The sequence below is a fragment of the Watersipora subatra genome, chromosome 6 (genome assembly GCF_963576615.1).
Source record: "Watersipora subatra chromosome 6, tzWatSuba1.1, whole genome shotgun sequence".
In the NCBI taxonomy this organism is placed as follows: Eukaryota; Metazoa; Bryozoa; class Gymnolaemata; order Cheilostomatida; family Watersiporidae; genus Watersipora; species Watersipora subatra.
The window spans coordinates 59,011,343-59,037,234 of NC_088713.1; the positions used below are offsets into that span (position 1 = coordinate 59,011,343).

Here is a 25,892-nt window from a genome sequence, read left to right on the forward strand (position 1 = left end):
TCAACTCCTTGGAACTGCTGACACAATGAGAGGCTTGCTAGGACCAGCCATTGCCTGAGCTTTGGCGAACACGATGTCTTTCTACAATCACAACAGCAAATCTCAAGCTTAATAATTTGCAGGTTTCGTCAACCAGAAAGTACAGTTTAAACCTTTACAATTACAGCGGGTATATCAGCAGCAAGAAAACTTTTTAATATAACTGAAACATAAAAAATACCGACAGTGTCAGGCATCTGGGCACACAAATAGACAATGATTTATGGTTCTCTAAGCTGATATACTTTTTTGTATTAAAAACTGATAAAAAAGCTAGAATGCTTTCAAAATTTGTGCGTTAGAGTTGTGCTACTTAATGTGGAAAGCTACAATAAGCGTCTAACTGCCTTTAATGCTGAGGAGCTACATGTGTTTTAGATATTTCCTGTTTAAAATATTCAAGTCATATTTAATATATATATAATATTTAACATATCTAGCTAACTATAACATACTTTGACATCTAATAAAATTATTCAAATTACTATTCTTATGATAGTGTTATTGCCATTATTAGTATTGTGATTATTCTAGTACAATCTTCATAACTCCTTGTTGGAATATCAATGCCAGAAACTGTCTCCAGTCAGAGAGTTGTCTACTCAGTAAGTGTACTACAGAATTCCTTGTTACTGATAGAGAGTAAGTCACATCTCGGGTTTTTGTAAAACCATTATGGTAGCATATATTCTGGCTGCTTATTGGTTCAAGCCTAATCAGCAGCACTCTGGCATATATTGAAATCTTGCAGACTTGTATTTTGTATAATTTAAAACTATAAAATGAAAATTTCAAACATGACAAACATCTGAAAATAATTTTTACCTTTTATAGTCATACAAACATGTCATTATATACCATTTATATATGATTTTCACAAAAATTATTGTTATGCGAATACCTTACACAACACTTACTTCAACAATGACAAGCCTTGGCCAGAGATAAATCAGTAAATATCTTCCCACCTGATTCTACCCCAGAGTCAACTTGGTTTCATAGTTTCGCTTTGTTTTTCTGTACTTTCAGTTCATGTAGAATTATGAAATTTTAGTCGCTTTTCCGCGGTATGTATTTTCAGTATAATTCTGCAGTTTCAATTCGACTGGACTTAAAATATTGCCAAAAAAATAGAGAGCAATTCTAATTGACTGAAAAAGAAAAATGGATGTCAGTAGAACAGTTTGTAATGACACACAGATTAAACATTGAACTTCTTCATAAGGAAGGATAAAAATTTATAAAGATAAAAAGTGTAGACTCATCAGCAACAAGAACTTTACATTAAAACTATAAGTTTTTCAATTCATAAACAAATACATACAATCTATCAGACTCAGTGTACTGCAATCATTATGTTTCTTCAGTTATTTCTAAAACCTCACTTTTTTAAGGCAGCATGAAAAGACCATTTACTCTATCTGATTTATGTATGGTTCATTGAGTCCTACAAGCTTGTAGCTTCAAAATTCAAGTTCAAAGTTCAGTTGAAAAGAAATTTTGCTATTCTAAATGCGTTTACAGCTGATGGAAAGTTGCTAATGTTGTCTGGGATCGTGGAGCCTGCTTGTATGTACAAGGCTAGGTTTCAAGGTGTTAACTAAAGAATGATTTTATGACTGCTAATTTGGCCATGGTGTATGTCATCGTCATCAGGATTGGAATAGAGACAGATTATATCTACATGTATGTATATATAAATCTCAAAGTCTGTGTTTAGTTCTGTTTGTCCAGCTGTTAAAATACTGGAATGAAGATTCCAATATCGCAGAAGATTTGATCTCGCAAAATGATCAAATTTCGATTTGATCCTCATTTACCAGGCAAATGCTTGCAAATGTCGCTATGTAGGTGAGAATACACTACTGCTCTTCGTTATGGCCCAATGTAATTTAATGCTTGCTCTTTTGTGAGAGCAAGTAGTTGGCTGTTATTAGTAAGCTTACTCAAATTAGCCATTGCAATGTGTCAGGCTAATAGCAAGTGGCAGGCAACTACATTACCTCTCAATATTTTTAGGATGAATTTTAATATCCGGGCAACGCCGGGCTGTCGGCTAGTATATATATAACTTAGGCATGAAACACTTTGGTTATTATTATTGTTTCACTCACCAATTCTGTGGTTTGTGCAGTTTTTTCAAATCTGAATGCTTTCAACAACTTGACAGCAGCAAGCCTCAGCTCTAACATCGCCAATCCGCTAGCAATGCAGCTCCTGTTACCCAGCCCGAATGGCATGTATGTGTACTGATGGTTCTCAGTTGTGTTCTCCGGAGAAAACCTGACGTAACCAAAAGTAAATTTGTAAAACTTATGTTACGGCCTTATTTGAAAAACATTTTTATTTTTTAAATGAAATTATTACCAAGGAAGTACAATATATAAAACTGAAGCTTGGAGTTTATACAAAAATTCATTGACAAGCCTTTAATTTGCACAACAGTTAAACAACAAGTTATCGTAACAACATATACTCTACGTCTAAAATGCTAGCAAAGCTGTTATGTAGCTGTCAAATAACAGAATATCATTGCGTAGCACTTGGCAAAAATTTGATTAGTTAATACATCTCATCAATCACACAAATTTTAATTGTCTGGTAATCAAAATGCTACGGTGGAATTTTTGAACGCAGACGATTTTCTTGACCGTGTGTCCTTATTCGTTTTGTCTAAAATCTTTGAGTTTTTTGCTTCGAAATATTATAAAAAAATAAATCTTTCTTTCCATTTTAGCAACACTTGAAATCTGTTTTTTTATGTCTTTATTATGAAGCACAAGTTAACAAGTTTACATGATAGATTAAATATCATAATGCTCAGACACCAAATTATGACAATCATAGTCAATAGGGTTGTCTCAAGAACTCTAGCAGCCAACTGTTCAGGGACAGATAACTCTGAAAAATACAGGGCTTGTGTTGTCATGCGTAATCCTATACCCAGAATGCTTGTGTTTATCCTTACACAGACATGACGAACAATAGCTTCTAATTCTGTGACACGAACATACTACATCCACCGTTGTATTTTTCAGTTTATGAACTTTCTGCTACCACAATTTTCAATTCACTATCGCGACGCATCCACAATATTATTAAATTACCAACTTTAAAAGCTTTTAACTTTTTGTTCAACTCACACAATAATTCTTAAATTCTGTCTTTTCATTTTTTTCTTATGCTAAGAAAAATGATATATACATGTGGGGGTAACTCCCTTATAAATTATAAATTAGCTATTCGGTATTAAATCCTACCTAAATGTATATGAAATTGTTTAAAAATTAACCTGCACAAAATTTTAGTTGATTTTGTCCGAAAGTATCGACATTTTTCTATGATTTGCCATTCTTTTAGACGTTTGAGGTGATCTGATTGCCAGGATGTTTCAAGATTTTAAAATCGACAGAGCTTGTTCGTGAGTAAAGCATTCAGAAGAAAAATACATGCAAAATGACGTCACTAGATGTTATCGTTGCAATAGTTGATATCAGCTTTTGTGTTCAAGTTGCAGTGTCAGGGGTCAGGGGTCAGGGGTTAGATTTCTTTGCAGCTATCAACTATCAACATCATTAACACACTTTCGCTTGATCTGAGTATTTTAACCATGATCAAGTTTTGTCGGTTTTAATTTTGAAACATTCTGGCAGTCAGATCACCTCAAACATCAAAGACAATTAAAAATCATAAAAAATATTGACACTTTCTGATCAAATCAACTAAAATTTTGTGTAAGTTCATCATTAAATGTGTAACTTACTCTCGATTCAAAATTTTTTTATAATTTATCTCACTCGGAGAAGTGAGTAGAAAAATTGAAAAAAATTTGGTTTTTAATTGCAAATTGAATATTTTTTAATTAAAAATTGTAATTTTTAATCAAAGATTATTATTTTTTAATTAAAAAAATTATTTTAACTAATTTGACTAAAAAAAGGGAGCATAGAAGAGACTGAAAATAACTAACTGACCTTTCAGGGTCAAACTTCTCAGGCTCTGGCCAGTACTCAGCATCACGCTGAATCACAAATATTGGTATCTCCACAACCATTCCTTTCGGTATGTCAATTCCATTGATTGTGACATTCCTCCTCGCCACACGGTCTACTCTGTATAATAAATTGTGATGACAAACATTTTAACTTTGACAGCATTTGCGTAATATACTGTAACTAAGAAATTTAGAGCAAGTTTAGATTATTGTGAGTTTACCTCATGCAATAAAATATTATTTTATTCATATATATAAATCTCGGTGTTTGTCTGCTGGTTGTTTGTCATCCGTGTGTCCAGGTATAATGATAAAGTTTTAGGAACGAAAAATGCACTTCACCCTGAACATGAACTCGGAACCTCCAGGTCTGCAGACAGGCGTGTTAAGCCACTAGATCAAGGGTGTACATTGCTATACAATGGAATAATTGTGGTCATAATTACATCACTTACAATATGCCCTCTTGAAGCGTTTGGAAACTCATGATTGCGCTAGAGATCATTATGCATAACATAACAATTATTATGGTGGCTTCACACGGCTCTTATTATAGTAAATATTTAGACTAGCTTAAGTTACTTGCTTCAGTTACTAAAATTCGTTAGGTAATTATTTGGTTACCCGTGCAATGCCGGGCATTCTACTAGTTATAAAAATAAGTATCACTTATATATTATATTTAAGCAATATTTACTTTTCCACTTATATATTCCCATGACCAAACGAGCGGAGCGAGGTTTGAGAGTTTTTATGATAAATGCATGTGCACACAACTTACGAAAATTATTCATCAACAATGAGACGAACCCTTGTCTCGAAATCTCATCAACAAATTTAATCATCGTTTTGTAGAGTCGTTAAAGTATAATAACAATACAAAACACATACAAGCCTATTTAAATATGTTACCAAGTCTTTGTAAATTGTCGAAACTCTCTTTAAACTTACCCATCTGAACACAAATCGACAGATTAATTTGGCTGAAATTCTTCACAAAGCGCTCGACAAGCTTGGTTTAATAAAAGTTAAGACCGGAAATTGAAACGCCGAGCGACAGAGAATAGAACGATTAAGTCCTGCGCATTTCATGGAAAAACAACGTGCACATTTCACAAGTCTATAGCATTGTCGAATTGCCCAAGGTTTCTGTAATTAACATAGGAGTACTGAAATAGGAGTACTTTGGTATTCTAACTGATGTCCAATGCAGTGTAAGTAAAGGAAATGACGATGATTTTTTTAACGATCTTCATGAGGTTATTACAATATTTAATTATAAGTTTAGATGACTACAGAACAATGACTACGTAGTACAGATTTTCTAAAAATCTATATAAATATCACAACTTATTGATATTGCTAGCTATGACGTTTTGAAATGTCAACAAAATTGTGCATTGATTTTATATTATTACTATATTAGTAATATTGGTTATTTTAATAATATCAGTGCATTTTACTTCTGATATTGGATAATATTACATTCCTCCTATTGCAGGGGAGAGATATAAACATATAATATTGTCCTTTCATTATTGCTGTTTGTTGTATATAATAACACCCACACCCAGTACATTACAGCTACCATTGCAGTTATCCTATTGCACTGCAGTGCCATTTGACTGCTAATATTGCATTTCTCAACCACCAGTACCCTTTCTTTTTCCAATATCTCTTTGGTCGTGGGCTGTATGACAGTGGAATTTCTAGTATATATAAGCAATATTTAATTTTCCCTTATATATTATATATAAAAAATATTTAATTTTGATCTTTCAACAAAACAACAACAAAAAGTTTGATCAAACTACTTAACAATTTCATTTCGTCAAAAAGAGTTCAACTGTACTCAAACTGTCATGTGAAATTGTCCTGGTTCGTAGTTGTGTGACCCTGGAACAGTTAGCAGGTTGGCTGATTGTGATAGGTGTGTGTGGCGTCTGTTATGTTACATGTGTGGTCTTACGTTAATTAGCAGGTGTATTACACAGCAATGGAAGTGTGATGAATTTAATGTACCGAGAAATATAAAATCTCGGCGAATCAGTGAGCAGTGACACTGTGGCTGACGCACGTTGATTTTTAGCTTAATCGTGCCTTACAGCTGCGTAAAGTACCTGTTGCACTATGTCAATTGTCTGACAGATTATAAACGAGTGTGTTTTGTAATTGAACCAAAAGCGCACCAAAGAGTAGTTCAACATACATGTATACTAAAAGCTCACTTGCTTTCGAATAATAATGACATAATTCAAAATAACATTTGCTTAACCCTTTAACAGCCGTATGCGCATTTATGCAAAATCTATGGCCGACTGCCATATGCGCATTTTTGACAATTTCCCAGCAATTGTAATAACTTAATTTTATCATCCGTTGACAACTTAACCATCGATCTTTAGTATTTTTATGGTATTGACAGTGTTGTCTGAAGGCATTTTTTTTTTATAAAATTAGCCTAAATATGCAAAGCAATTTAAAATCTTTGTGTAGGAATTTTCAACTCAAAAACGAACATTTTTTCTATTTGTCGTTCAAACTATTTAGTGTTATTATGACTTTTGCAAGTACCTACCGAGTTAAAAAGCCAAAAATTACTTATGTCGATGACATTATAGTCGATTCAAATTTAGAGTTATTAAATGTTCAGATAATGAAAGTATGGTAATAGTTTTGTAAGAACAGAAAGCGTTGTAGAGGATCGTTATAGCTTCGTAGCGATTGTTGTTTCACATGATAAAGATAAATTGAAATCTTTTTTGCATAGCTCCGTTTGTTAACACGTTGGCAACATAAAATATCTTACAAAAAATATTTTAGATTGGGTTTGAAATCGAAAATTATTGCATATATAACATTCAGGAAAATCCGCAATTTTTGAGTACAATGGCCGGTAGTAGGCCGAAAGCTAAATTTGTACATGGATGGCAGTGAATGGGTGAAATATTCGCGTTATTAAAAACAAACAAAAAGGTTTATACTATATATTGCAAGATTTCTATTAACATTTAAGAGAAAATTTAGCACTTTCAATGTTTCTTACTAAAATTAATGTATGTGATGTTCATACTAGTGTCTTACAATCACTGTTTCCATGATGCGCAGTACTTCGGAGTTGCGCTCTCTCCGAATCATGGAAACAGTGAATGCCCATTGTACTGAAAGAATTGCTATAGTTGAGATATGACAGATGTTAGAAGCTGGCATGCCTGGCAGGTGTTCATCCATGCCACTATGAGCAAGTGTGTGTCACAATTGTAGTTAGCAGGCATATATTCCTCAATGGTTTCAAGGTTATTTACTCCCGTCTGCTGGCTAAGGATGTGGTAGGGCATAGGTTACAATGGTTATCATTAGAACAGGCTACAAGCTTGGCCTGGGCTTTTCAAAAGAAAGAACAAAACAGAGAACTTGGACTAATTGCCCAAAATGGGAGCAATGGCTAAGGATTTCAATTGGTATACCTTGAAATTGGTTCAAAGTACCCATAATGTGATAAAATTTACTTTGTTATTGGAGGAAATAGTCTCATTGACTCGTTAATGCACATCTCAAGGTAGACGAGTTTTTTGAGGTCATCATAGCCCAGCTCTGTGCCATCTTTCATTGCATCACAGATGACTTCGTACAACTATAAAAAGACAGGTCAACAGGGCAATTTGCTGGGAAACTATGTTAATTAAACACAACCGTTAACATGAATATAATTACAATATAGAGTAGATGCTGCTATAACGTATACCTTCTATAGCTTAAATTCTAAATAACGTAAAAAAATTATGTGAAGGTTTTGCTTCTTACTATGTAAACAATTCCATATAACGTAAATTGTCGATTCAGGCGATTTTTCAAAATCGATTTGAATGCTAGTTTATATCGTCGCACTTGCGGAAGAAGAACCGCCGTGCACTTAGCATAATATCTATTATATATAACTTTTGTGACATTCTAGTTCATCATAATAGATCGTTAAATATGTCGACAAAAAGGCGAATAGGATAGCTGCGCAATTGTTCATAAATACAAAGGCGATCGGTTAGTGCAGATGTTACAGGGTCGGTCTATCAGTCTTTTTGTCACGAGTTAGAGTATCGTCAAAATTTATCTTTATCCTAACCTTGACCCCTGGATAGTGATAGACGATGAACAGGTAGAACTGCTTTTTATAATAAAAATATTTTGTTGTTTTGTTTTATTGTATAAAATATTTGTTATTAGTCATACTTTGCAGAATAGATTTTGTTGTTTAGAAAGATAGGCAAACCGTTGTAAATCTACGTCGAAAATGTGCAGTTCCTATCAATTTGTTGTAAATTTACCACAATCATGGTCTATAAAACCAGTAAGATTGATCATAAAAAGGAGAAAAGTTGTTGATGCAAACCAATAATTCTGCACATACAGTACAGCCTACAAATCAAAGGAGTTAAAGATTGACTTGCAAGAAAATTCACATGACAGTTATTTGGTATCAAAAGATTCACCATGTCTTACTTTGCTGTGTTGTAGGTGCCAAATATTATTGGTGATTACAAGCTCTTAAAAGGTAAAAAACGAACAGTTAATCGCCGCCATATGAGACTGCCGTAGATTAGAATCTCTTTTCAAATCGGCTCAAATGGGACGTAGTTGTACAAAATGGCTTCTGTTTACACTTTCACGCATCCTCATTCGTCGAAATAATTTCCCAAATATATTTCACGCATTCAATAAAACCATGTCTATTGTTCTTACGCGTCTATTTTATCGTCATTGTAATGCTGTCACTTTCAGCACTGATATCTTATAACCTGCCGTGAAAATTCGTTTAATATTGTAACCTTAGCTCGAAGGAGTACATATCATTGTCTGATAAACATGACGAGCCTGTTGGTCACCTGTAATAATCGAAAAATGCTGCAGAATTATTCACGAAGTATGGGTCACATGATCAGATTACTGATTACGACTTGCCGATTAGACCAGGCCGAAACAAAACTGTAAAGTAGCGAGCATCTATATTTGATACGGGGTCTTCGGTAAAACCTGAAGTGTCTGTCATAAACTAGTGCTATGAGAAGTTTTATATTGGGCCTTTACTGGCCTTTTAATTCATGTGAGAACATCATGTGACAGAACAATAACCAAATGGAATGACTATGTGAGAAAAATAAACTGATTCCAATCTACCGCGGCTTATCGTTTTCGAGCTTTTAAGAGCTTGTAATCACGTTTCTACATATTTTGCACCTACAAAACAGCAGAGTAAGACATGGTGAATCTTTTGATACCAAATAACTGTAATGTGAACTTTGTTGGAAGTCAACCTTAAAGTAAATGCGAATGACCATTAAAATACGCATCACACGATAATGTAGCGTGCACACAATTCCAAATTCGCATCATTCGCACCATGGAAACATTGTGAGGCTGCGTTTGACTTCCAGGTAAACCAAAATATGGTACTTCAGCTTGTGACAAGTTGACATGTTATTTGTCAGCTTCAGCAGGTGGTCTAGAAAGTCTAAACACCAATTGTTCTAGCTAATATGTTAATAGTTTGTGTGTGACTTCTCATGTTCACTAAGCATGAGGCTGCCAAAGTCAGCATAATGTTTAGTCACTCCTGAGTTTTCAAGATTACATAATATAATATTCTAGGTAAAACAACAAAGAAATGGTTTACTTCCAGCGCTATGAGGAATATTGAGACGAACTGTAATACGAGTCATTGCACTCTAGTTTCAGTTAGCAGGAGCATATTTATTTACAAAATATGTGACATGAGCAAAGAATATATTTTTTCTGTAGCAAACACATTTTAAAAACGAACTCGATAAATTTATTGTAGACTATATAAGAAAGTATCAATATTTTTCTATTAGGCCTATATGCAAGTGTTTTTTGATGTTCGAGGCGATCTGGTGATCTGGTGATCTAGATCTGGTGATATTGTTACCAGAATGTTCAAGATTAAAATTGACCAAACTTGATCGTGACTAAAATGCTCAGGAGATAAATTTGTCTGAAATGAGGTTACTAGTTGCTATCATTGAGATAGTTGGTATCCGCTATTGCGTTTAGGTTGCAGCGTTATGCATTTTCATTCTGTCTGTTTCTGCAATTACAAATGCCATAATCGCACTTTCGATTAATCTGAGCGTTTTAATAGCAATTGTTTTATTGATTTTAATCTAGAACCATCTTAACTGTTAGATCACCTCAAACATCAAAAACAATCGCAAGTGGTAGAACAATATTTATACTTTCTAATAGTCAGAAAATTTTGTGTGAGTTCATTTTTGACAACTAAGTAGCCTGAGAGTCTTGTGCTCTGTGTGTCGGGGGAAGTTGTCGACTGGGCCAATAAAGCCAATAAATGAGAGCAAGAATGTGTGCAATTATTCTGAAGAGCCTGAAGGTTGACAATTAGATTAGGTGTAAATTTGTTGGGCTAGTCAGCCAAATGTCGTAGGTGCAAATCGCTTTCAATGCAATCGTTTTCCAACATCTAAATGAGGCTGCGGACAAAACAGACAAACATGGCTCTAATCATAGTAAAGATTATAATTGGTTCATATGATTATTTTGGTCTGAGCAACAGTTGCTGACAGAATCTTCCAGTCACGCTACTGGTTTTTGCTTTGCTGGTATCTGAAGGTCAAGGGTGCATAAGAAATGGCTGTCATGGAAGTTGACCTCAACTTATGCTTTCACCAAGGGCTCATTCTAAAATTCAACTTTGTCAGAAAAGCAAATTTGGAATTTTTTCTAACTTGAAGCAAACACGATGCTCACGAAAAGCATTTCTATTTGCATCTCTAAATTATGCATTTGTGTAAATTTGACAAAGCATTTACGACCAAAGAAACAGACTAAATCAAAGCGGACAATTTAGTTCTCCAGACTTTTGATGCTTTCACAGCTCAGCAAAGGATCTAGTTTTTAAATAGACATACCTTTTCTTGAACCTCTGGATTTAAGGCTAAGTTGTAACAAAAAAACTGCAGTGTTGTGGCCGTGGTCTCGTATCCAGCAGTGAAAAAGACAAATGCATTGGCCGTGATATCATCACAGGTGAGGCCTGTAATTAGAGAGGCCAACTATCTCTTTATAAATGTACAAAAAATTTCAAAGGCTGAACAGCAGCTAAACAAAGTGTGATGAGTGCTTACTGATAAGTATGATATGAGTGATATGTGCTTACTATGCCACATTTTCAAGAGCATGTCAACCTTCTTGTTTTCAGGTGTCATCGAGCATTCTGAATTTTCACCATGTGTTATTTTGTGTCATTGAGTGTTGTCAGGTGTCATCAAGAGTGGTGAAGTGTCACTATGTGTTAGTGTATGTAAAAAAGTGTTGTCAGGTGTCGTAAAGTACCATAAAGTCTCACCAGGTGTCATGAATCTAAAAGTTTTTCAGTCAACCAAGTCATAGCAAATCACCAAACGATGATCAAGTTTGTTTATTTTAATACTTACACATCCTGGCAGTCGAGTCACCTTAAACATTAAAAACAATCGCAACATAGAATAATACCGATACTTTCTGATGAAATCAACTAACATTTTGTCTATGTTCACCTTTAAAGGTAGACTTGCAACAAAATTCACATTACAGTTATTTGGTATCAAAAGATTCACCATGTCTTACTCTGTTGTGTTGTAAGTGCCAAAAATGTGGAAATGTGATTACAAGATCTTAAAAGCTCAAAAACGAAAGCCGCCGTAGATTGGAATCTGTTTATTTCTGAATAATCGAAATCAATAACAGTAGTTCTGTTATATCTACCGAATACACTGAAATCGCTAACAGTAGTTCTATTACATCTATGGAATACACTGAAATCGATAACAGTAGTTCTGTTACATCTATGGAATACACTGAAATCAATAACAGTAGTTCTGTTACATCTATGTAATACACTGAAATCAACAACAGTAGTTCTGCTACATCTATGGAATATACTGAAATCAATAACAGTAGTTCTGTTACATATATGGAATACACTGAAATCACTAACAGTAGTTCTGTTATATCTATGGAATACACTGAAATCAATAACAGTAGTCTGTTACATCTATGTAATACACTGAAATCAACAACAGATGTTTACACCCATAGACCATCTGGGTGTAAACAGGTTAAAATTGCTAGCCCTAAATTCCTTTCATTTATAAAAGTAGTTAACAGCCAAGTTAAAACCCTGGCTAAAACTAGTTTATTGGAATTTTTACATATTTCAGTTAATCAAGTTAACGCTGAGGCTAATCTAATACTCATTAGAGCTATTTCTAGTCTCATGAAGAAATCTTAAAAATACGGTAAACTTTAAGAGGCATCTGACAGCAATTCGTTGGACAATATTCTTGGTACCTTTCGGAGTCCAGAGGAGACCATCTGATGAAATTAGAGGTACCTCACCACTCTTGTCTAAGTCAACATGTTTATCAGCACAAGTAGAGATGAAATTCTTTCCTTGATTCTGAAAACAGGAGTTTTTATAAAATACCATTTCTAGAATGCACCAACTCACTTCCTTTGGTTTCATAAAAATAAGCTATTTAAAAATATTCCCCTGTGATATTGTTGGAGTGCAAAAGTCATGATTTGATGTATGCTATATATCAGATGATATAATGAATGGCAAATTAAGATATATAACATAATAAAACAGACTAAAAATTTCCCTGTCATACAGCCCATGACCAAAGTGATAATGGAAAAATGAAAGGATACTGCTGGTTGTTGAAAAAGTAGTTACAAAAGGTCAGAATTCTACAAAAGTAGAATTCTGACCTTTTGTAACTACTTTTTCAACAACCAGCAGTATCCTTTCATTTTTCCATTATTCAGGTCAGAATTCTACAAAAGTAGAATTCTGACCTTAGAATTCTTTAGTTAGATGTTGTTGGCGAAGCCTACAACATGAGATGTTGTAGGCTTCGCCTACAACATCTACTAAAGAACTCTCTGAATCAGATGAGTTGTTGTTATTATTTTGAGTAGCGTGTTGTTGAACATTAGCATTTGATGTTGATGGTTGCTGTGAGGACCCTCTATTTCTCCTCCTCCGTAATAATTGGGAAACACGTGGATGGCCACTGCGACGACATAGTGTTCTGGGAGGTTGTATGTCCATGGTAGTGGTCAAGTTGTTTTGAAATGAAATTCAAAAGGTCAATTATGCAAAACAAAAGGTTGTATAAAAATCAGACCTAATCCACTACTATCTCAAACCTATTTTTTGCAACAATAAAATAAATATTAATTCAAGCTGTAGGCTTAACCTACTGTACGTAATTTAACTAACAACAGCAATAATGAAATATGTTTATTATATCTCTGAAATGCAATATTAAAAGTAAAATGGCAAGCTGCTGTGTAATATACGCAGTTTGAAAGTTGTGTTGAAAAGTTGAAAGTTGGTTGTGTCGAATGTAAAATGGTTTTGACAGCGATATGTAACAGAAAGCAAGCATTAGCATTAACGCATCTGGAAGTTTTCTGCAAACTGGAGTAAAATAAAGAAATATTCTTGTTACAAAGGGGCATTGTAGTTTGGCCCTAGCTTGTAGATAAGATGTAAAAAAAATCTGGCTAATGTTCCAATTACCTTCGGTAATTGGACAAAAAATATAGGCTGATAAACTGTGTACCACATTTTCGTACCTGTAAATCGGTCTACGCCTCAAACGGTCTACGTTAATTAAAGAAACCTTCAGCAATTAGGCAATACAATCATTATATACTTCGATGTTGTAAATTCTAACGATTATTCTTATAATTAAATATTAAAACAATTTTTTATAAAATCAAATAATTAATTCGAATAATAGAATCGGCAAAAAAGAAACGATAACTTTTCAGTACTTTTACATTAATTACAGAAATCTTTGGCAATTAGACAATGCTATAGACTGGTAAAATGTGCACGTTTTTCTCGTGAAATGCGCACGACTTAATAGTTCTACTATTTGTCGCACGGCTTTATTGGCGTTTTGTTGGTCGGCCTTAATTTTGATTAAAACAAGCTTGTCAAGTTATTATCGTGTATTTTGGCCAAATTAATCTGTCTATGTATAATTCAATCAGATGGGTTAGTTTCGGGGTCTTGCGGTGACCTTTCAAAGACTTGGTAACATGTTGAAATAGGTTTATATGTGTTTTGTATCGTTATTATATTTAAACGACTCTACACAAAAATGGTTAAATTTGTTGATGAGATTTCGGTACAAGGATTTGCGACGGCTGTTAATGAATAATTTTCGGGAGCTGTGTGCACATGTGCATTTATCATAAATCTCCCAAATCAATCGCTTCGCTCGTGTTTGGTCGTGGGATTATTGCACGAACAAAGATAAACAGAAATTGCGCATCTCACCATTGTGTAGCTGTACTTACAGAAGTATCATTTTTTGTCTCGGCCAGTATTTTGGTGACAATGTCAGCAAAGTAGTCCATACTTTCCTTCTCTACAAATCCAATGTCCATGAAAAGCCTAAGGAATCTCCGGACTAACTGTGGCATAAGAACTACAAGAAAATAGAATGCTTCCTTGATTAAATAGAAAACCTATTCGCAACGTAAACTGATTGCATCAGTGACAACTAGTCTGTTTAGCAACTACTACTAGGATATGCAAGAGCTAGTAATATACTTGTCAAGTACGACTACAAAATTGAGGAATCAACATGAGTAAGCAACTTCCATTTCTCAAAAATCCTGAAAAGTCAGTAAATACAAATCAAGTACTCAACCATTATTAGATCATTTCATTACTCTATGCATGTTAGAGACAGAGTAGCGTATTAGGTACAATAAATTTTTTATTCTGAATACAAACGATTTAAAATAAGAGTTTAATAATAATAATAGTATCAACAACTACTGTAAAACCTTTTATTTGAGTGCCACTCAGGGAGAAGAGTTGAAAAATAAAGCACCATGGTGTTCAGATAAAGGTTTTATTGTACATTTTTTAAAGTAATTTTCATATCAATAATCCATGTCCATGGGTATCATAAGTGCTGTTGGAGTTTTGTGCTTCCGTCTTACAACTGCTCTGAATTAAACTTTTCAGATATCTTTGGAAATTTACTGTTAGCTTGGAGCAGATTTTAATGCATCAATCAAATGTCTAAAATTTTGAATTAATCTATTGGTTCCTGGAGTTTCATTGGGCCAGTGACAGAACTAAAAATATGGTATATGTAACTACTGAAGCTTCTGGCAGTAGAAGGATTGTTAATAAAAAACCGTCGGTGTAATACATATGTTTATGTTTATATGTGTGTTTAAACGTATAAACTTCTGTTTCATCATAATGACATCCAAAAAAGACATTCCTCTTACAGAAATCTATACAGTCATACCTCGACATACGAGCGTGCCAACATACAATTTTGTGTTTGAGATACAAGGGAAGTTCTGCGCACATTTTTGCCTTGAAATATGAGATGGTTCTTGATGCGGCTTCTCAGTAGTCAAGTACACGTGGAAACGCTGACAAGAACAGCATTGCTCGATCTTTCTTACCAAACTTGTGGGAAAAAGTTATAAATGGGTCAACTAAAAATGGAAGTGAAAGCGAGGAAGGAGAAAACAAGTTGGGAGAAACGAAAAGTGAAAAAAACCAAAAGTTAAAATCAAGTTTGTATTAAGTTAAGTATAATGAGATTATATAAAAAAAATAATGGCATGCTTCTGTCATGTAGTGATAATGCTTGGTAGTGTTCTCTAGTAGAGAAACACACCGTCAGGACTAGGTTTTTATAAGCTACCTTGGGTGGTCCTAACACTTATCAAGGGCTTCTTCTGGAACTGTCAGATTAACCTGAAGGGATACATTTTTTGCAACACGTTTAATCTAACAGAGCCAGGTAGCATTTCACTTGTTCAATGTGCAAAGGACAGAGGTGGATTTTTAACGTGCCCACGTGGTCAGTGTGGTACACGGGGCCTCCAAGTTAAGGTCTAGATCCAAAAAACCCAGCAATTTAGGGTTGAAAGCTTGCTGAGAGCTTTTTGTCAGATTGGCATTAAGCAGAGCTCGAACCACCAACCCCATGGTTGATAAGTCATAGATGATACCACTAAGCCACCCTGACACCCTTACATTGAAATTACAACTTATGTTTAAACATGTGTTCAAGTAAGCTAAGTTCATTTCAATTAAATTTATAGTTTACATTACGTTACGTGGTAACACAAAAGTGTAGCCGTCAAGTCTCTTTCACACTGCCTTTAGCCACAACCATCTATCTCGAAGATAAGAACTCCATACAGCGCTGTATATAATAATGTTACATTTGGTTGCAGATCATAACCACTAGATAGGTATTTGTTACTTTTTTAGTATAGGTGGCGTATTAGAACAATTGAGAATGCATTTTTTATTGTAATATCCTGTTTTCAACTTATTTTAAGATTGGCAACAGATTAATTTAAATTTAGTTATTTTATATAGGTAAAATTAATTTGAGATTCAACAGAATTGACATAGGAGCTCGGTGCTGAAACGCATTAAGCTCATCTGTTGAGGGGTTATTGTAATAGAGCGTGTGTACTAGCCATAGAGTTATCTTCCCCTAGAGTGATAACTCTAGAGATAACTCTATGGTACTAGCAATCACGTATTCCAGCTCACCACACTTCCACCAATCACATCACAATGCTCACCACACTTCCACCAATCACATCACAATGCTCACCACACTTCCACCAAGCACATCACAATCTCTTTGAACATATGGACTTATCCCAAACTTGCTCATATATGCATTTGTGTTGCAGGTTTCAAAATCCTGTATAAACTATCCCAGAATATTTGTCTTTATCCTTTAACAGGTATGATAAACATCGTTTATCATACCTGTTGATGATAAACGATGTTGTCATTTATCGACAACATGATAAATGTTGTCGATAAATGACAACATTTATCATGTTGTCATTTATCGACAACATGATAAATGTTGTCATTTATCAACAACATGATAAATGTTGTCATTTATCGACAACATGATAAATGTTGTCGATAAATGACAACATTTATCATGTAGTCATTTATCGACAACATGATAAATGTTGTCATTTATCGACAACATGATAAATGTTGTCATTTATCGACAACATGATAAATGTTGTCGATAAATGAGAACATCGTTTATGAGATGTTGACATAAACATGTTGATCGATAAACATGATGATGTTTATCCTACCTGTAGAAGGATAAACATCATTTAATATTTGTGGCACTAAAGTACTACATTTACCATCATATGTTTCAGTTTATAACCTTTCTGTTACTACAACTTTCAATTCACTATCCTGACCCCTTTCTAATACTACTAGATTACTAACTTTTAAAATATTTTTGTTCAACTCATTAAGTTCTGATTTCTGCCTTTTCATTTTTTTTTTGGCATGAAACCAAAAACGGCAGATTTTTGATGATTACTAACCCCGATAACAAGTTATACATACGTACATTGTGCTTGTAACTTTATAATAACTTACTAACGGAGATATAAGAAATTTCTAAAAAACAAAAAATAAAACAAATTGCAAAAAGGCTAAGAAATAAAACAAGGTTTTAATTGCTTAAAAAGTGCTTAAAAAGCTTTAAAAATGAACACCAAATTTTAGTATCAGTTTCTTATAATTTGGAAGGTTGCAGCGTGATGCGTCTCTGTTCTCTATCACAACTAATGATGTCATAATCGCACCTTCACTTGATCAGAGCATTTTAACCGCGATCAAGTTTTGTTGATTTTAATCTTGAAACATCCTGTCAGTCAGATCACCTCAAACATCAAAAACAATTGTAAATGATAGAAAGGATAATGGCAAAGGATAAAAAAAAAAAATTATATGACAAAGTGAAAGTATACCATGTGATCTAATAAATCTGCGCTATATGACAAAGTGAAAGTGGGCCATGTGATCTAATAAATCTATGCTATACAACAAAGCGAAAGTGTACCATGTGATCTAATAAATCTGTGCTATATGACAAAGTGAAAGTGTGCCATGTGATCTAAATCGATATGGTAAAGCCAGAATGGACAACATAACAAACTAGTAATCAGATCAGATCAAGTGAATGTGCGATTATGACATCTATAGTTGCAAATAAACCAACAAAATAGCACACATAACACTGCGACTTCAACGTTATAGCCAATACCAACTATAGCAACAATAGCAAGTAATGACATCATTTCACACGTATTTTTCTTCTGAACATTTTAACTGTGATCAAGTTGTGTTGATTTTAATCTAGAAACATCCTGTCAGTCAGATCACCTTAAACATCAAAAACAATTAAACTGATAAAAATCTACCTATACTTTCTGATGAAATCCACTAAAACTTTGTGCGAATTCATTGTTACGTCCAAATGGAGAGAAACATGGATAATATAAGGAAATTAACTGGCAAGGGAACAGGATATAGCTGCATATCAAGGAACACAGGCTATTGATGTATATCAGTGAGCACAGGCTATAGCTGTATATCAATGAACACAGGCTATAGCTGTATATCAGGAAACACAGGTAGATTCTTTTGTACTTACAAAGGCCGACCAAGATAAAGTTTTGCTTCAAGTTTGATCGTTTATTAGGAATTCCAAAGAAAGGTTTGGTGTGTTGAAGGAAGGGATGGTTGGCTGAGCCTTGTGCATCCACGTCCATTCCAAAAGCTGTCCTTGCTATCACATCCATTGTATAGCCATCAGAGAAGCTAGACAGATTCATAAAATAGCCATACTGTTATCATGCTGTAATCATACTGTACCCACAAGTAGAGCTTCATGATTTTCAAAAATCACCAGACGATTTAATTTGATATTGAAAATAGACGATTCGCAATATATTGTAGTATTATTAGTATATAAAAAACATGTGAAGATTTTTTTCTTGCATAAAATTTTTTGTTAATATTCTTTGTATATTTTAATTTGAAAAGAAACTGTTTTGGGTTTTAAATATTTATAAATTTTCCGTGAGCATGGAAAGCCATGGGATGAGCTTATTACGCAACAGAAAACCTTGTGTGTTTTAGCTACAGTATCGTTACTTATATCGTTTAGTTACAAATCGTCAGGTGTGAGATAAATCGCCAGGAAATGACTATGTAATTTATGCAATTGGCACGATCTTTTTAAATTGTGACAATTTTCAAATTGTCTACTTTAAAAATCCCCATTAACCAATTTGATCGTCATATCATGAAGCTCTAGCCATAAGGTAGCTGTGAAAGACATCGTATCATATGGTAGCCCTCCATAATACCATATAAAATTTTTAGAAGTGTCCAATAGACAAAGAAACTCAGTAAAGTCTAATGAGAGTTGCTTGCTCCTTTTCTGCAAGTGGTAAGTTGCAGTGAGGAAGTGTTTACTCACAGTTTAATATCAATTGGTGCTGCCTCTGTTTTCTTCACATGAGTTACCAATGCGTCAGCGCATTGACTGACCACAGGAAACATCTGTCAGCAAAAAATAATAGATGTTTAAACAGGTATAAAGAAGATCCTGAAAGTATGCAAAAATTAAGAGATAACAATTTTTTGTGATAAATTTTTTTAAAGGACTTTTTATAAGATTTGTATTGATAAGTGGTTTCAGGCAAACAAGTAAAATAGATAAAAATTCAAAGACCTAGATTTCCAATGCAAGTTTAGTTTGCGATGTATCAACGAGCGTAACTGAAAATAGAGTGGTGTCTGGTATTAACAAATAATTGGAATTATCTAATCTCATCTATTATTGAAAGGTTCTTCAAGGTAGTACATGCTCATCAGTATAACACTATTTGATGCATAGACATAGCAAATTATATGTCATGTGTAAAATACAAATGTTTTCTGTCATAAGGAAGGCGGCTCATTTGTGTTAGCTGAACAGTAATCTACTACATTTGAGTACAAAGCTTAACTGCTGGCTAATGTTTCCTTCATGATTGATGGGTATAAAATCAACAACCTTTCAATAATGTCCTTGTTGTGCACTTGCCAATTGCTTGTTGTGTATTTGCTAATTGCCTTTTGTGTATTTGCTAATTGCCTATTATGTATTTGGAATTTGCTGGCTGCTTGTTGTGCATTTCCTAGCTACTGGCCAAGTAGTTGTCAATTTTTTGATGCGCATTTGCTGGTTGCTAATTGTGCATTTGCTAATTGATTGCTGTGCATTTTCTAATTGCTTGTTGTGCATTTGCTAATTGCTTGTGTGATTGCTAATCACTTGTTGCGTATTTTCTAATTTTTTGGTACAATTGCTGATTGCTCATTGTATATTTGCTAAATGTTTATCGTGCGTTTGCTGATTGCTATTTTTAACCGCTAATTAATTGCTTTTTATACATTTACTAAGGACTTGTCAAGTATTTGCTAATGGCTTGCTGCGTATTTTCTAACTCAATTATTTTCAAATATGTTATGTAGAACAGTCCACAGTCACATGAGAGCATTTCTCTATATGAGATGTTTATATGGGTAGCCAACCCTTGAAAGCTACAAAGACCATAAACATTAGTGAATGAGAAATCGTGTTAGCGAATCAGATTGGAGTAAACTGATTAAGATGTCCAAAGCTACATTTTAGGAGGAAGTACCTGCTTCAGCTTGCCAGAAGTGAAGATGGGTGTCAAGACTGAGCGAACATGCTTCCAGTGGGCATCCTTAATACCGGTTATATTAGCTGTAGCAAGACTCCTCTCTAATAGAATGTCTCTTCGATTTGTGAAGTCAGTAAAATCCGTAATCATCACCTGCTTTATCATGTCTACACTTGTTATTTCTAGGAGTGGCTCTCGGCCCTGAAACATCCTGTCAAAAAAAAACAAGATAAGAGTACTTATAAGTTGTAACTTATAACTGATAACTTCTTAACTTACAGCTTAACAATTTACAGACTGAACCTGAGGTAATTTGAGGAGTTGTCTTCTTACCTGATTCTACGCCAGAGTCAACTTGGCTTCGTAAATTTACTTTTTTTCCAAACTTTCACTGCATGTAGAAATATAAAATTTTAGTTGCTTTTTTTGGTACGTTTTCAGTATATTCCACAGTTTCAAGTTGATTGAACTGGAGATATTGCCAAAAAAAAAAAATAAAAAATAAAAATAAATAATATAAAAGATAGACTATCACTATTCAATTTCTGTTTTTTCATTGAGTTCCATAACCTTAAAGCTTCAAATTGATATTCAGTTCAAAAGGGAATGTGCTAAAAACCAAGTCACACCGAAACAGACAAACCCACTCGACCCAGTTCTGATCGGCCCGGCTCCGCACAGACCTACAGAGAGAGGCAAAGCCTGTCACTTATAAAAGGCGTAGTCAGGGACGTAGAAAGAGTCAATTTACACTTTCTTGTGAATGCTTGCTTTGTACAACTGCCAAGTAGACGCAAATATATCATTCCGAACTTGAAACCTACGCGTTGTTTCTCTTTGAGTTTAGGCGTGAAGCTAGTAAAGACAACATGATAACTTACTTTAAACTATTCTAAGCACTTTCACAGTTGATGGAAAGTAGTTAATATAGTCTAAGATCAGGGCAGCAGGTTGTATATGCAAGGTTAAGTTTCAGTGTTAACGCTGCAGTTGCTGAAATAATAGCCGGATCTCACAAACCAAATATCTACCTTTCTCATCATATCAAGCCAGCAGACAAAAAATCACACAAACCATTTAGTTTTAGATTTAGCTAAGATATACTAAAATATAATGCAAAATTGTAATTTTTTATACAAAAATACATTTTAGAGCTTTTAGTTTGTTTGAACTCTAATCTAACAGGCAACTAAGAAGGAACTATTTCTTCATACATTAAACTAGGATCCTTTTTAGAACTAGATGAGAACCTAATCAAGCAGTTGTGGGAAGTTTGAGAAGGGTGTTTCCTTTTTACATGATAAAAACAAAGTTCTTAAGCTAAATGCTCTTTCATTTGTCTTAGAAAAGAAATAAACAAAACCTTAATTCTCCTTCTCATTTTTCAGTCATTTTTATAGTTTTATAATTTTATAAATTTTTATAATTTTATAATTTTTACAAATTAAGCTCAAATGTTACATCTTTGTTTGAAGCCAGAAATTTCATCGACTCGACCTCTTTGCACTGTTTATCTTGACTGGTGATAAAAAAATTCAAACCTCACTGAAGGAGATTAAAATAGTGTTTCTGGCTTTTTAATATAGATTATTGTCATGTTTATTATATATATTTATTATATATTAATATAGCCTATTGCCATATTAGCTGCAATTTACATGTACATGTAAATGCAGTTTTGTTAGAACAGTTACACGCATACACATACCTTAAAACCTTTGTTTGAGCGTTATGACACTTTAATTTTTAACCTTTATCTTAGAATAGCGCTTTATTAGAGGTGACATTCAAATAAAGGGTGGCGTTGTATTTTTCAAACACCTCGTCAGAATGTTGAGAAGATAAATTTAGCCCTTCAACAAGCGAATTAAATGACGCTCATATGTTGTACTTTGCTTCAGGCAGTGCGACATTATTCTTTTTATTATCGTAATTATTTATTTATTGTTGTAATCGTAATTAATCTTTTTGAAGACAAAAAATTTGCTAATTTACCTCCAACTTGTTGTACTCTAAATCTCTAAATAAATATGCACGAAGAAATTGATACATGCACACGTCTCAACCAGTTGATAGCTATTGCTCACGATCAACCTGCAAGGGTATTACAGCCCTGCTTTGCAATTTGTTGGCGCTTTCAAATTTTTATTTCATTCTAAATTTGAAGGGATATTTTTATTTTCAAACAATATTTAACAATGTTGAATAAAAGCTCATTACACTCATTGATATGTTTGATGCAGTTTGCAGACAAAATGGTTTTTTATGTGCAATAGAAAAGGTTATGAGTGTTATTTCATTGTAAGTCGAGTTCAGATAACTGTAAGATTGCCACCAAATAATAAGCTAAAAATCTAAAAATTTATAAGTTGTATAATAATAATCTATCAAATGCTACAAATATATATTTAAGAGCAAATGGCATAAACATACCAAATTTATAATACATGCAGAAAAAATTTAAAATTTTTGAAACAAAAATATTTACATCATTTCTGGTAGAAATTAGGGAAGAAAAAGTAAGAGTTTCTTGCAGCTGTAAAATATGTTTGGCCAACCATAATTGATAAGCTATTTGACTTTCACTACAGTAGCATATATTTATTTTGCTAATTTTCAGTACTGGGTGTCTTGACTTACGTCGTGGATCCAATCTTTTACTGCGGTGACTGCTGACATCATAGCTTTTTTACAACTAATGCTGTTATCATCACCAGAAAGTTGTCGTCTAATAACAAGAAAACTCACAAAAGAAGGACAACTCCCAAAGGTAAGTTATCGTAATCATTTTTAAAAACAAAAACACTCACTATAACAACTGGGAGAATTAACCCACATTAGAAAATTAGCAGACTATCAAAATTAAAAAAACCTAAAAAGGTAAAACAACTCACCCATAGACCCTTCCGGAAAACCTTTTCGCCAGAATTACATCGAACTCGTTGAAAGCCTGAACAAAGTTAAAATAGAAAGTAATGCCACAAAATATAATAGACTTGAATAGGCTGTCACTTTGAATCATTTTTTTTTCAGTTTTTTCTAGAGGGTAAAAGTGATGATGAGAAAAAAAAAAATTGTGTGTCTAAAATCAAGGAAAAAAATCATCTATATTAATTTAAAATTGGTGCCCGTCTGTCCATCCGTCTGTCTATCCATCTGTCCATCCGTCTGTCCATTACCATGGATAGGGGTAAAAGATAGCTTTCAACAAAACTCATTACATTCATCTTGGTAGATTAACTGTCTAACATGTGTACCAACCGACTGCCTTCTGGTATATATTTTTGGTATATAAAAATAGAGCGGCATGGCATTCAATTAGAGGTTTTACAGTATTTCTGAGCAGTTGTGTAGCTACTTATTCTCTGTGCCTTATCAGCACACCTGACAATTTCTCACGACAGACTAGATTGCTAGGGTACTAGTATGTGTATAATAAAGATATACCCCTAAATGCGTTATATTTTTTCTGAAAGAAAAAATCATTTTCAAGGCAAACTATAGGACTCTAATTATTTGAATTAAATTTGAGAACTTGCACTGACATGGCACTTTACCTTATATAGAATTTGTTACGTAGTACAAAGCGAAATCGTTACATAAATCATTACATAAATCATTACATAAAAGCAGGTATTTGTTGAAAAGTGTCTGCTCTATTCGTATCCTAGCCTGGCAGTGTAAACAACCTATACTACAGTGTGAGTTTAGTGAAATTGTGAGTTCTTACCATTTTTAGCTGAGGAATCATATTTCCAACAAATGGTAAAGGGGTGAGATAAGGCACCCCCATTTTCTTGAATGTTTCAAATGTAGAAGTGCCATACCTGTCAAACATTTCAGAAGATAGGTCAATCCATCAATGACTGACAGGTTATTTATTCTACACCAGCGTTGGGGTATCTCATTAACTATGTGATGGACAGGATCAGATCAACATAGGTAAGCCAAAGTCCAAGGTGACAGATTTATGTGGATTAAAGCCAAATGCTATTTCTAGGCATAAAAAGCTACAGCCGTGTCATGCATCAGCGCGTGACCTGACGCATAATACATCTCTGCAGAAATTTTTATCAAAAACCTTTTTTAGACAAATGTCAGGCGTATTGCTATGCAAGATATTCCAAACAAACTTCACTATCACAGCCATGCAACTATTATATACTACAGAAAAAACAAACTTCACTATCACAGCCATGCAACTATTATATACTACAGAATAAAATCTTGTTACTGGTGCAACTGGTAGCTACACCATTCGTGTTTAATTTCCTTTGGTAGGATGGGTACCGCGTTAGAAATTACGTTGCACTGCGTACTCGATCCACATCAATCCTAGCCTAGGGTAGTGAGCTCACGACGACGCACGACTTCGCAGGACAATGTTCTTGTGGAGTGCACTGGTAAAGGAGGCTCTGATCTACCTGTTAAACCCAAGACCCTTTATACCCCATGGTCCTGTCCGCTCTGTAAAACTCACTTGATAATGGCCTGTGGCAACCAGAAATCGTGCTAAACAAATCACCCAAAATGAATGAGTCCTCCCTTGCAATTTTTCTACCATTAATTACCCTATCTGTTCTTCGTGAGCTTTAAAAATGGACTGTTGGAACCTAGATCAAACTACCAACAGCTTATCGTCTGCTACCGGTCATGATTTTGTCTCAAGCATATACCTCCATGCTCTCTACCAAACAGAGTAAAGACAAATATAGACTAGCAAAAACAACTTTAGTCAGATAAAATCATGAGTGTTCGGGAACCAAATGAAGCAGTTTCTTGATGTACTGCTCTCAGGGTTTTGAATAAAAAACTTTAGCTTAAGGCAAGGTTTTCGTTAGCAACTCACCAGAGGCCCAATTCATGATCTATTGTTCGATACTTCTATCATCACTCTATTTATGATATTTCTATCACAACTCGATGCATCGTGGCATGCAGTGTCATCTAGAGCAGTGTCACAATAACCCCTCCGATGCAATGCATGTTTCTTTTCAACGCCTGCTGTTCTAGAAATTTTTACTAGCAATCAGAAAAGAGAGACGTAAGAGATGAGACAGAAAAGAAAGAGAAGAAAAAACACAGAAGAGGAGAGAAGAGGGAAGAGTGAGATGAGAGAGAAACAGAAAACAGAGAAAAAATAAAAGCGAAAGAAGAGAGAGAGAGGGAGAGAGAGAGAGAGAGAGAGAGAGAGAGAGAGAGAGAGAGAGAGAGGAAAAGGAGGGAGGGAGAGAGAGAGAGAGGAAAA

The 25,892-nt window shown here is 34.2% G+C and overlaps 1 protein-coding gene across 1 annotated transcript; it reads right to left on the bottom strand.

Moving 5' to 3' along the window:
• On the bottom strand, window positions 1-25,509 carry LOC137398408 (cytochrome P450 3A6-like). The gene is made up of 14 exons (XM_068084518.1): window positions 25,494-25,509; window positions 25,069-25,135; window positions 24,375-24,471; window positions 23,539-23,594; window positions 20,642-20,855; window positions 19,432-19,514; window positions 18,601-18,767; window positions 14,423-14,553; window positions 12,395-12,503; window positions 10,975-11,099; window positions 7,543-7,667; window positions 4,014-4,151; window positions 2,154-2,322; window positions 1-81 (listed from the first exon to the last, which is right to left on the bottom strand). Exons 1-14 carry the CDS (start codon window positions 25,507-25,509, stop codon window positions 1-3), a joined length of 1,578 nt encoding a protein of 525 aa, XP_067940619.1.
• Between the last annotated feature and the right edge of the window lie 383 nt (window positions 25,510-25,892).